Source organism: Monodelphis domestica, chromosome X (genome assembly GCF_027887165.1).
Source record: "Monodelphis domestica isolate mMonDom1 chromosome X, mMonDom1.pri, whole genome shotgun sequence".
NCBI lineage: Eukaryota > Metazoa > Chordata > Mammalia > Didelphimorphia > Didelphidae > Monodelphis > Monodelphis domestica.
In genome coordinates, this window is record NC_077235.1 from 47,543,395 (window position 1) to 47,556,990 (window position 13,596).

A 13,596-nucleotide genomic window follows, 5' to 3' on the forward strand; every position below is an offset into this window, starting at 1 on the left:
CAAATCTGACCTCAGACACTGCCTGGATGTGTGACCCTGGACAAGTCACTTAACCCCCATTGCCTAGCCATTACTACTCTTCTGCCTTAGAACCAATACACAATGTTAATTCTAAGATGAAAGGTCAGGGTTTTCATTAAAAATTTTTTTAATTAAAAAAAAAGTAAATAAGGAGGGCAGCTGGGTTGAGAGCCAGAGCTAGAGACTGGAGACCCTGGGTTCAAATGTGGCCTCAGTGACTTCCCAGCTGTGTAACCCTGGGTACATCACTTGACCCCCATTGTCCAGCCCTTATCATTCTTCTGCCTTAGAACTAATGCACAGTATTAATTCTAAGACAGAAGGTCAGGGTTTTAAAGAAACATCAGCAAATATTTAGCTTATGCCCATATCATCAGTATGGTGTTAAGTAGTGGGTCTACAAAGCCAAAAAAGGAAGCTATTTTTGCTCCCAGGGAGCTTACATTCTGGTGGGGGGGGTGGTGAGATGAAGAAAGCACATATACAGCTAAAGAGGCAAATAAGGACTCACTGACTCACAGTCCTGAGAGACAGATAATGATTCCCTCTTTTATAGGGGAAGAAACTGAGGCCTCTGGAGGTAAAGTGACTGGTAAATGGTTATACAATTAGTCACGGCCCTGCCAAAATTAGTCAGGAATTATCTGGAGGGCTTGAATTTGTATGCCAGTGAGCACTATAAAGCCTGCCATGAGTGAGTACTTAATAAACAGAAATTCATTTATTCATTCATTCCCAGGCCTATAAATCAACTGACTCTATGGGGGCAGTTCAGTAGGTAGTTCAGTGGATTGAGAGCCAGGCCTGGAAATGGAAGGTCCTAGGTTCAAATCTGGCCTCAGACACTTCCCAGCTGTGTGACCCTGGACAAGTCCTTTAACCCCCATTGCCTAGCCCTTTCCACTTTTCTGCCTTGGTGCCAATACACAGTACTGAGACTAAAATGGAAGGTGAGGGTTTGAAAAAAAAAAGTAAGGAATTAACAATGAATAGTGATTGAAAGGAAATAACTGACATTTTTGTAGTGCTTTGATGTTTGCAAAGCACTTTAAATGCATTATCTTTTTTTGAGTCTCATGATGGCAGGAAATGGAGGCATCCAAAACTAAATGGCTTGCCTATGGTTAAACAATTAGTGCCCAGAAGCAGATGTTCTTTGACTCACTCAGTCCATCTTGATTCCACGTTTGTGAATGTATCCACACCCCTCATAGAGTCTCAGTGGACAAGGGGATTTGATCTCCTTTGAGTTTAGGGCACATAAAATGGCGCTGGGCCATTCCTGTCACAGAAAGTTAGTTTGTGGGCAGTCCTGACAACCGAAGTTGTGGGGATGGACATTTAAAAAAGAATCGGAATTTCAGAATTGCCAGGGAACCTACCATCTATAACCGCCCCTATGAGGGATTTTAACAGCCAAGTGAGCGATCCCATCGTAGGCAGGGATGCTGTGATACAGAACATAAAGCAGGGGCTGCAATCTTTCACCAGGAAAGGGATGGAATTTTCCAGATCCTTAATATGTTAGAAATAAAAGCCATAGTCTTACCCTCATTTTCCAAGATGAGAAAACAGGCTCAGCAGGGACAAACGGCTTGCCCAACGCTACTCACATTAACCAATAGCGCCAGCTGGTATCATCTGTATTAGACTATTTACCTCCTCAGGGAAGAGAAATGGGTGGGAGAATCTGAATCCCCAAATGTCACAAAACAATTGTCAGAAAGTGTTTGTATGCGTAATTGAACCCCCCCCCCCAACAAAATGGTACGCGCCAGCCCTTTCTACCGTAACCTTCAGGTATAACAGGCCTTCGTAATTACCGATACTCCCAGTTTTAAAAAGGGGGTGAAGAGGCTTAGTTGTCAGTGATGCCAGCCCTGTCGGTAGAGTATGGGATCCTAAGATATCTCTAGAGCTGGAAGGGACTTCAGACACCAGTTGGTTCAACTCATTTTCATTTTACAGAGGGGGAGACTGAAGGCCAAGCATGGGAATGAATGGAAGAGGGCAGAGGGACACAAAATCTAGGTTTGTGAATATAAGATATTATGAATATAAGAGTAAAAATGTTGAGTGCTGAGGGAGAGCTCGGAGCTGGTTGAGATGGCTGCTACTGTGGGGTGGGAAGAGACTTGGAGAATTCAGAAGACTTGGGCTCTGGACAAGGGACACCCAGACTCTGGGGGCAGAGGTCCGGCGGAGGGGCGGAGTCGAGCAGCCTGGCCAGGGATCACGGTGCTGGCAGCGAAGCGAGGCGAGATGGGATGGAGACGAGGCCCAAGTCATCAGGGGAGGGAGCTTCGGGCCAACCAGGGAGCCCCCAGCCACCCCGGGACAAACGACCCCTGTCAGGGCCTGACGTCGGGACCCAACGACCCCCAGGTCCAGGAGGTGGGGTGAAGTCATAGGCCAGAAGGCCCTTTAACACATACCCGAGTGCTGACTCGGGAGTCCTGACTCAGATCACCCCACAAGGGGCATGGGGCCCCAGGTAACCAAGGCTAGCCCCTGTCCCACCTCCTCCTCCCACCACCTCCACTCCCTCCTGCCCTTGAGGACCCCAGGAGACCAGGAGGCCTGTTTACGGAGGGCCTCCACCCTGGATTTGTGTCTTCCAGAGACTCCCTTTCCTTTCCCTCCTCCATCTCATCTGTTTGTTTACCACAAACCAGGGAGTCGGGGCCCAGAGGAACCCCTCCCCCTACGCCATGGTTGGAGGGGCTGGCTCGGCTATCTGCTGACCCAGTACTTCGCTCTTTTCTGTTTCAGGGAGAGCCCCATCATCCTGCCCTCAATGGTCCCTCTGCAGGAGGCCTTCCTCTACACTCCGCCAGGCCGCTGCCCCGTGCTGCCAGGGACCCAGAGCCAGCCCCTGCCCCAGGTACCCTGAGCCCACACTCTTCAGGTAGGAAGAGACTTGGAGAATTCAGAAGACTTGGGCTCAGACCCTTACTAGTTATATAGTGAAGGGCCTTGAGATCATGTCACATGAGGACCAGTTAAAAAAACCCTTCTGATTGTGGAAGGCCTCAGGTAATGTCACCTGAAGGACCAGAAGATGTTTAACTTGGAGAGGGAAGGTCTCAGGTGGCTGGCTGGGTAGGTAGGGGTTGTCTTGGCTTTTCTGAAAGGGTTCTCTTTCTGAAGAGGGATTGAATTTGGTCTTTTTGGCCTCAAAGGGTGTTAGGGTAAAAAATGAAAGTGGCCAAGAGCCAAATTATGTTTGGGGTCCGGAAAAATTTCCTAAAATTTGGGATGCCCCCACCCCCACCCCCCGGAGGTACTGAGCTCCTCATCAACATCAGCCCTCCAGCAGAGGCTGGCTGACCAGGGATTGGGGATGTGAGTTGGTTTGGATAACGAACATTGTTGATTTTGCCACAAATATATTTATTAAATTCTCCATCAGAGACGTAGCCTCTGACGTTTCTAGTAACTTTCCAGAAGTTTCCAAGAGCTCCATAGTCCGACGTGAGCACGTTCTATCCTTAGTGACGTACGCCCCGTCCCTTGGTAACAGGAAAGGACACATTCCAGAGGGGCTTGAGTAGGTTACCAGTCAGCCTCAGCGCTCAGATCTCTACCACGGAGCTGCTGGCTGCCCCCCCCCATAGCCCCCTTGGGGGACTTTTTGCCCTTCTCGGCTATCACCTAATTGGAGGGGGGGGATCTGAGAGGAGGGCGGGGGGCAGCTGGCCCTCGAGCTCAGCCCCATCCGCGAGCTCAGAAAATCTAGGTGTTGGGGGCGGCCCGGGCAGGGATTGAGGCAGTCGAGAAGCGGGTAGCTTCTCGCGCCTCCCCACGCCCAGGCCTCCTCCCCCCACCTTTCACACGCTTGGGACTGGAGCCCCGAGCCTGCGCAGTGCGAGCTCAGCGAGCGCCAGTTGCGGCTCCCGGGACTGAAGATGGCGGACGCCGGCGGTATCGCCAACACTGGGACATCCCTCAAGGGGATGAGAGAACAGTTAGGTAAGGAAACTTATTTCCCCTACCTCATCCCGGGATGGTCCCCTCTCCCCGGGCTAGGGGCCGTGGCGGGCGGTGGGCGGTGAGCGGCGAGCGACTTCGGGAGCGCTCTCACCAACTGAGGGGAAGGGAGAAGTAACTTTTCGTCCTGTCCCCTGCCGTGCCCTGCCCCAGCCCGCGCTGCCCTTCTTCCCCGGGGCCCGGCTCCTCGACCCCTTCCCCAGAGGGCCTCGACCGGCGGGGGTGGGTGGGGTGGTAGGGCGGAAGCCTCCCGGGACAGACAATGTGATGGCCCGGGGACGGGACAGGCTGGCACGGGCGGGGTCCGCGGAAATGCCCCCAAAGTTGGAGGGAAAAGAAGGGCCCCTTGTCCCGTAGTGGGGCTCTCCTCTGGCCCCAGCCAGCCCGGGTGGGCCAGGGGCAGGGGGTTGCCTGGGGGTTGGGGGACTGTGTGGGCCCTTGCGAGGCCGCTGGCGGATTCCACTCGAAACCGTTATAACGTTGGCCTGGAGGCGCAGGGAGGAAGCGGAGCGGACGCCAGCTCTCCCTGGAGTTCTGAAGAAAGTGGAGGGGGGTGGGGGCAGCGGCGGCCGGGTGAGATGCTGGGGCAGGGAGGGAGGAATGGGTAGCTTTAGGGAGCGGCCCTCCTCTTCCTCTCCCCGACGTTCTCCTTACCCCCAACTTTTCCCCTTCTCTCCCATCTCCCCATTCTTCCCCTCTCTCCTTCCCACTCTCCCTCCCCCACCTTTCCTTCTTCCAGTTGAAATAAAAAATATTAAAAAACCACAGCCGACTAAAGCAACAGTAAAACTACCGAGGGAAGCAGGTAAGAGTCCCAGCCCCATCCTAGTACTGCCTTAAGCTTCTAACACCCTACTCTAACCCCCCTCCATCCCAAATGCTTTCAGAATATTAATTTTGAAGGGGGGGAGGTGCTGTTCCAACCCCAAGTTGGAATTGAAACTTTTCTCTGCTCCCCTCAGGGCTTTTTGCTTCCAGGGCAGCAGATGCCTTGTACTAGAAGCCTTGGGTTCAGACTTGCTGCTGCAGCATCCAGAGAGTACAGCTGACTTTAGCTCTCAGACAGATTACCTTGTTCATTGAATTTCTGCTCACTTTCCAAAATAGGCCACTTGACCTGGTTGACTAGACAACATGCTAGTGTGGATATGATGATAACTGACTTTTCTTTTATGCTTTTATATTGTGGGTTACTGAGTAGGAGTTGGGGTAAACCAGAGGAATATATAAAAAGCCATTGCTTTTTTGTATTTAAAATGTTTAATTTGGCTTGTCTAAAGTTTAGGGAAATTGAACTGTTCAATGGTAGTTCTTGGGAGCAGCTGTAGAGATCAGGGCATAGGGATCTAGGCCCAGAGATGGGGGTCCTTGCTGCAAATGTGGCCTCAATCACTTCCTAGCTGTGTGATCTTGGACATGTCCCTTAACTCCCATCAAGAAGTCCTACAACTCTTCTGCCTTTGAACCAAGTATTCGTTTAAGAGCAAAATGTAGATTTTGTTTTGTGATACTTTGTGGTACTATAGAGCACTTTGAAGTAAAAGGAAGAGCATGTGCTCTGACAAAACCAAGAAAAGGCATTTCCCCTCAATATTTTGCTTTTCGTTTTTGTCTGTTAACTGAGGGTTTGTAATAAAGCTTGCTTTATTGAAACCCTTAGATCTTTGAAATTTGGTTATTGTACCTCAATGACTTAAATGATATGTGATCTTGTTAAACCCCAAATCATTTACATTTGACAATTTTAAAAGTAAGTATTTTTATTATTATCCTTGTTAGTATTTAAAATCCTTCTCTTCCGTCCTGAACTCAGTATTGTATATTGGATGCAAGGCAGAAGAGTGGTAAGAGCTAGTCCATGGGGGTTACAGAGCTTGCCCAGGGTCACTCAGCTAGGTAGTATCTGAGGCCAGATAAGAATCCAGGATCTCTGTCCCCAGGTCTGGCTTTGAGTCCACTGAGCCACCCAGCTGCCCCTGCTTTCCTATTTGAAAATATTCTCATCTTCTGTCTTAGAATCAATACACTATATTGAATCCAAGGCAGAAGAGTGGTAAGGGCTAGGCCATGGGGGGTTAAGGGACTTGTCCAGGGTCACACAGCTAGGAAGTCTCCAAGGATATATTGGAACCCAGGACCTCTTGTCTCTAGGCCTGGCTCTCAATCCACTGAGACATCCAGCTGCCCCCTCTTTCCTTTTTAAAATATTCTCATCTTCTATCTTAGAATCAATATTGTATATTGATTCCAAGGCAGAAGAGTGGTAAGGGCTAGGCCATGGGGGTTAAGGGACTTGCCCAGGGTCACACAGCTAGCAAGTTTCCAAGGATGGATTGGAACCCAGGACTTTCTGTCTCCAGGCCTGACTCTCAATGCACTGAGCCATCTAGCTGCCCCCTCTTTCCTTTTTAAAAATATTCTCATCTTCCATCATAGAATCAATATTGTACATTGGTTCCAAGGCAGAAGAGTGGTAAGGGCTAAGACATGTGAGTTAAGGGAATTGCCCAGGGTCACACAGCTGGGAAGTGTCTGAGGCCAGAATGGAACCCAGGATCTCCCTTTTCTAGGCTTGGCTCTCAATCTACTGAGCCACCCAGCTGGCCCCTCTTTCCTTTTTAAAAATATTCTCATCTTCTGTTTTAGAACCAATATTGTATATTGGTTCCAAGGCAGAGGAGTGGTAAGGGCTAGGCTTTGGGGGTTAAGTGACTTGTCCAGGGTCACAGAGCTAGGAAGTCTCCAAGGATAGATTGGATCTCAGGACCTCTTGTCTCTAGGCCTGGCTCTCAATCCACCCAGCCACCCAGCTGTCCCCCCTCTTTTTTAAACCATGAGGATATTGTGGACATTTATAATTTTTGAAACAAACTGAAAAATAGAGGTACTTTATGGGTAGGTTCCTCATGAGCAAACTTTTCCTCCTGCTACAGCCTACCTCTCTTTTGGGTATAGATACATAACTGTGCCTTTTAGAATTATACTAAGTTGTTGCCTAAGGTGAAGCTTCTTTTTCTCCCTAACTTTTCTGGCTTTTTAATTCCTAGCTTCCACCTGGGAAAAAATTTCTGTTTTAAAAGATCTTTTCCAGCAATTTCTTGCCTATTGATGGTAACAGTAAACAGAAAATTTTAAATTAAGTTGAATTATTTAATTTAAAATATTTTTCCATGGTTACATGGTTCATGCTCTTTCCCTCCCTTTCTCTCACCGCCCTTCCCTAGCCAATGAGCAATTCTACTGGGTTTTATATGTGTCATTGACCCAGACCTATTTCTATAGTATTGATATTTGAACTAGAGTGATCATTTAGAGTCCATACCCCCAATCGTGTCCCCCTTGACCCATGTGATCAAGCAATTGTTTTTCTTCTGTCAGTAAACAGAAATTTTTGTCTTATGAATAGGCTTAAATAGAAGAGAGACTTATACCAATAGGAATTAGCTGTTTTATTGACTGATAAACCAAGATCTAGAAGGGACCATTAAGGATGACCAACCATCTCATTTTACACATGAATAAACTGGGGTCCAGGGAGTTTTAAAATGACTTTTTTGTCCAAGGTCACATAGATAGCAAGTAAACAGAGTTGGTATTCAAATCCAAGCTCTTTGACTCCAAATCCATAGTGTTCTACCATACACATGAGAACCAATTAAATTGTCACACTAGCAAGTTGTAGCTTATGCTTTCCTTGGTTCCACTAATTTGATAAAGAATATTAGACATATTTCCAAGACCTCTGATGTTCTTTAACATATTTCCTTTATGAATAATGCCCACATAATTTGTAGAAATTAAAGATTTGTTGAAGGTCTTTTTGAGTGTATTGAAATTGTGAATAAATTCTCTTCTGTCTACATAGGGAATATGAAAACTCCAAAGTTTGGAGAACTAAACTTGGACAGCAAGCAGATCTCTCTCCTTTTTCTCTCTCCATTGAGTCAAAGGCTTGAAGTAAGGGGCAGCTAGCTAGCACTGTGGATAGAGTGCCAGGCCTGGACTCAGGAGGACCTAGGTTCAAATGTGGACTCATACAGTTTATAGCTGTGACCCTGGAGAAAACACTTTAACCTCCCTTGCCCACCCCTTGCCACTCTGCTGTCTTAGAATTAATACAAAAACAAAAGGTAAAGTTTTTTAAAAACAAGTCTTGAAGTAAACTTTATCTACCACTCCAGTAACCTTTATGTGGCAGAAGAACTGTTTTCTTTTTCAGTTAACAAAGACTCATTAAAAAAATTGAAGGTCCAAAATAACTTAGCATCCCTGGCTTAGAGACCTGTGGGTTCTTAGAACCTTAGCTCCAGTGAATTCTAGCACAGTATTTTTCTTATAATGCAAATATAATGTTATTTGCTTACATTATTATCAGGGCTTATACTTAGAATTAGTTTTACATGGATTAGGAATAATTTCTATCCACACAATTTTGCTTCTCCCTTTGTCACCAGAGGCAGCATAAACAAACAGGGGGAAGCATAGAGTCTCTGGCTATGGATAAGAGCAAATCTACCTAACCCACACAGAACTGGGGCTCATTACCCTAAGTTCATTTAGAGGAGGTTCTGACAAACAGCTAATTAATGGGCCAAAGATAATAGGCAAATATGATGTAAAAACATTCTAGTGTCCCCTAATGATTTGGGGATTGCCTTTGTCATACTCTGCCTGTCTCTAGTTCAGTGCAGAAAAAGTATTCGCTAGATAAAATCAGGGCAGACTTGAAAATATTACTTATCATAGTAAGTTAGGAATGCAGTCCCCTCCTTTTCATTGAAATGTGTATTGAAAACCAAGTCAGAAAGTAAAATGGAAAAACAAGGATCAGTCCTACCATAGACTCCAAAGCACATCTCTGATCATATTCCCAATTGCTGCCAAATAATGTCCAAATTAAAACTGGACATTAAGGATCTTTCATAGTCTTGATCCCAACATACCTCTTTCAGCCTTCTAATAATCCATTAGAAATGTATTTAGTTTTAGGGCTTTAATTTTAAGTTCCTCACAGTCTGGGGTGTGTACATGTGTGAGTGAGTGAGTGAGTGAGTGTGTGTGTGTGTGTGTGTGTGTGTGTGTGTGTGTGTGTGTGTGACTACTATACAAGTATTTGTTCTTCCATTTTATAGATGAGGAAACTAAAGTATGATGTGGTTAAATAACTTGCTCATGGTCACATAACTAAAAAAGACCAGAGGCAGGTTCTGAACCAATGTTTTCACTCAAATCTAGCCCTCTTCATTATATATGATAACTCTTTTAGCCAAATTCATTTCACACTCTGGTTTGGTGCCTTTTCTCTTGTTATGCTCTACACATGAAATATCTACTCTCTCCCATCTCTAATTGTTGAAATTCTGTCCATCTTTTAAAATCTAAAACACTGTCACCTTCATTGTAGTCTTTCTATTTCTCTTCTCAACTTATATTGAAGTCTTTGTATGATATTTATATTATATATATTTCTATATATGTCTTCTGTTGTTATAAATTCATTGATGGCAGGAACTGTGCTCTCATTAACCTTTTATCTCCTAAAAAACCTTTATGTAGTTGACATATAAAGATCAAATTCTATAGTTATGACTTCATCCACATAAAAGTCCTTTCTCCAACCACTCTGGAAAGGAGTTAACCATCTTCTGTTTAAATACTTCTAGTGCCTGAAACTCAGAATTTCATGAAGTAGCCTTTTTTGAGTAATTCCCAATTGTTAAACATATATCCTTTTATATTGAACCAAATGGCAGTGATTAGGAGCTAAATAATGATTTGTTGAATCATTTAGAAAATCTGAAGCTACTGTAGTCTTTTTTTTTTTGGCCGTTAGCACTTGAGAGCTGGGATTCTTAACCTGAGGTCCAGAGACCCTTTGGGGGAAGCAAATCTATGAACTTGATTGGGAGTAAAAGTACATCTTTATTTTCACTAACTTCTAATGGAAATTTAGCATTTCTTTTAGTTATTTAAAAACATTACTATATTCTGAGAAAGGATCCTTAGGCTTCACGGTATCACCATAGAAGAGAGATCTATGACACAAAAATATTAAGAACCCTTGCTGTGCAATCATTGGTAAGATGACAATTACCTTTTGTTCTGGAGATAAGTGATCAAAATGGATGAATAAACAGGTTTTCCTCATTGAATTGCAAATATACAGGTCTTTTAAGGCTACATCAAGTAAGTAAATTGTCAGAATATTGGGAGAAGAAAGGGGTCTTGATTTCCTTAATGATATGTTTTCTTTTCCTTGCCCTTTCATCTAAACTTGTCAATCTTTGGTGTTTGGTAAAACTGTTTTACAACTGGTTTTTAGAAAGCAGCATAACAGTAGTACACATGTTGGTCATAATGAAATGGTGACCCAAAAGGGAAAGCCTTCCTATCTAGTAACCATTGCTTGTAATTTATTAGGAATTTTTCTTTTGGTTTATCCCTTGGGAAGTTTATTATATAATATTTGTATATTATATTTGGTTTATCCTTGGGAAGTATATTATATTGAACTTTATCTATAATTCATGAATGTTTAATAACTATAATAGCAAGACACAACGGTCACCTACTACTTTGTGACAGTAAGATGAACTAAATCAATGATGGAGAACCTATGGCATGGGTGTCAAAGAAAACACACAAAGTTTTCTCTGTGGGCACTTGGCCACCCTCTCTCCTCACCCCCAACCCCCAGAGTTCATTACTAGAAAGGCAGAAGGACTTGGGTGGAGCTGCTCCCTTCCCCCTCTCCACCATCCCTGATGACATTTTTCACATCCCCCACCCCTCTGTCCAGCACCCCAATGGGAGTGCACAGAGATTAAGGTCAGCAGCTCACAGGTGGTAGAGCTAGAGGGGAGCAGAATGCTCTGGCCCCTCCTTTCCCCCTCTCTACACTTACTGGGGACATTTCCTCACTTCACCCACCCCTCTGTCCAGCAGCCCTAGTGGGGTAAGGGGAGGGGTGAATTGTACCCAGCATGTGGTAGTGGTGGGGGTAGGCACAGCACTCAGTCTTGGGGGTGGGATGGGTGGGGGCAGGACCTGGCACACCATCGCTAAAAGGCTCACCATTACTGAAATAGATGGTCAACCTAAAATTCTCAGGAAACTAAAACATCTTTAAGTAGCATCTCAAGGGTATCAGAGTAACTAGGATGAGAAGGTGTGATTTAGCTATCAACCATGGATACAAATTTGGAGATGTTATACTATGATGCTGCTAGCTCAACCTTATCTTGAATGGAAACTGAGAAAAAAGACTTATTTTGGTCTTGGGGTAGTGGTAAATTGGGGGCAGTGATGGGCATTTTAGGAGGACACTTTTGGTCCTAAGTTCTGATAGAGGAAGAAATACTGTTTTCAAGTACTGGTATGAATATTAAAGTTGGGAGACAAACAAATGCTACCAAGATCCTGATTGAAACCACTAATACGAAGGAAGGAATGCTGGGGAATTGACCAGTACCCCTTCAGTGAAGGTAAAATACTTAAAAAATAACTGATCAAGTTCATTATTATCATTAGAATGTGCCTAGATACTATAATATGGACTTGGCTTCCAAGAAAAACAGAATAAAAGAGTGTAAAAGACCCTGACCCTGATAACATCTATCAAGATTTTTAGGCAGGGAGAAGAACAACTTCTAATTTATTTTTTAATTGTATTTTTATCATCATGTGAAACACAGATCTATATTGGTCATTTTTGTAAGAGTACCCTCTCACAAAATCAAAATCCCAAGATAAAACTGTAAATACACTGATATGAAAGATAGTAAGTTTTGATCCATATCCATCCGACTCCAACAGCTCTTTCTTTCAAGGTGGATTGCATTCCTCAACATAAGTCTTTCAGGATTGTCCCAGATCATTGCATTGCTGAGAGTAAGTTTTCACAGTTGATCACTGTACAATATTGCTGTTGCTGTGTACAATGTTCCCCCAGTTCTGCTTATTTTGCTCTGCATCAGTTCATGTAGATCTTTCCTGCTTTTTTCTGAAATCAGCTTGCTTATCATTACTTACAGCACAATAGTATTCCATCACCAGCATGGACCACAATTTTTCCAGCCATTCCCAAATGGTGGACATTCCCTCAATTTCTGATTACACTACAAAAAAAGGCAACTGTAAATATTTTTGTAAAGTAGGTAATTTCCCCTTTTGTCAAGATCTCTTTGATATATAGACTCAGTAGTGGTATTGCAGGATCAAAAGTTATGCACAATTTTATTGCCTGTTGGGCATAGTTTAAAATTGCCCTCCAAAATGGTCAGATGCATTAGTGCCCCAATTTTGCCACATCCCCTCCAACATTTATTACTTTCCTTTATTGTTATATTGGCTAATCTGAAAGGTGTGAGGTGGTACCTCAATGAATGGCTTTTAATTTAAGCAAATAAAAAAAACATTTAGGGAATGGCTTACAATTTCAGACTTACTACTATTATCACATTTAAGAAAAAAGGTGATGAAGTTGTAATTAGTTTCTTAACCTCTGTCAATGCTTTGATCTTGGTCATTATTCTCTTTTTGAACTGGTTAGTACAGTTCTTTTCCATTGAATGGAATTATAGCATGGTTCTACGGTGCAGTACTACTATAGCTGACTCATTCTGAGCATCATCTTTAAGAGAACGAGAGGGGACAATAATATAAAGATCATGAGATCATAGATAGGCCAGGATGGAACTTTAGTGGCCATTTAGTCTAGCTCTCTCATGTTTTAGGTTTGGAGCTAACAGAACCACGATTTGATGTCAGGCTTTTAAATCTGAAACTTTTCCTTCTATATTTCACTGCTCAATAATGATGAATTTGGCTCTTATTATAATATCTAAGCTTTGAGAACAATTGAAAACTGTGAATATCCATTAAAATAATATTAATGTTGTAGACATTCTCAAGCGGTCCGTTCTTGTTTCTTTCTCTGTACTCTCACTTGAACTCATCCATTTCCTTGGCTTAAGTTATCACTATGTGAATGACTCTTTATACAAAGGAATTGGTTGTGTCACTTCTCTGCTCCAACATCTGTGCGTCCCTTTTACTCCTGAGCAAATTTCAAACTCCTGTACCTACTTGTGGAAGCAGTTTAGTACAACAGAAAGACTACTGGATTTGGGGTCATGGGACTTGGATTCCAATGCCAATGGCCACTGTCTTTGTATCCTTGGGTAAGTTGCTCTTTCAGTGTATTAGTTCCTCATCTCTAAAGTGATGGGGGGGGGTTGGACTAGATAATCTCTAAGATGCCTTTTGACTGTAAAATATGTGATCTGTCAGAATAGCCTATACTTCTTTATTAAACGCTGCGTCCAAAACAGTTCTTCCATCTGATGGAACAACCGTTCTCCAAAATTATCTGTTTTAAACCTTGATTCCTACTTCTCCCAAATCTTATTAATTCTATCTCTGGAATATTTTTGGAATTCTTCCCATCCTCCTCATTACTACTGAATGGCCCTCATCCAGACCTCTTTACCTCTTGTTTAAACTGTTGCAGGTCCCTTAACTAGTTTCCATATTTCCTATTTCTACCAATCTCTATTTCATCTTTCATACCACTACCAGATTAAT

At 43.6% G+C, this 13,596-nt stretch overlaps 1 protein-coding gene across 29 annotated transcripts in view; it reads left to right on the forward strand.

The window, feature by feature from the left end:
- The first annotated feature begins 3,519 nt into the window (after positions 1 to 3,519).
- Positions 3,520 to 13,596, forward strand: part of MAP7D3 (MAP7 domain containing 3) — a 79,013-nt gene continuing 68,936 nt past the window's right edge. For 6 of the 29 annotated variants that reach the window (XM_056808763.1, XM_056808773.1, XM_056808774.1 and 3 more), the window contains exon 1: positions 3,565 to 3,993. In XM_056808763.1, the coding sequence (XP_056664741.1) occupies positions 3,930 to 3,993 (64 nt within the window). In that variant the 5' untranslated portion in view covers positions 3,565 to 3,929. Of the gene's footprint in view, positions 3,994 to 4,750; positions 4,817 to 13,596 lie in introns of all 29 variants that reach the window. The other 23 variants (XM_016427171.2, XM_016427170.2, XM_056808760.1 and 20 more) reach the window with 8 other exon arrangements.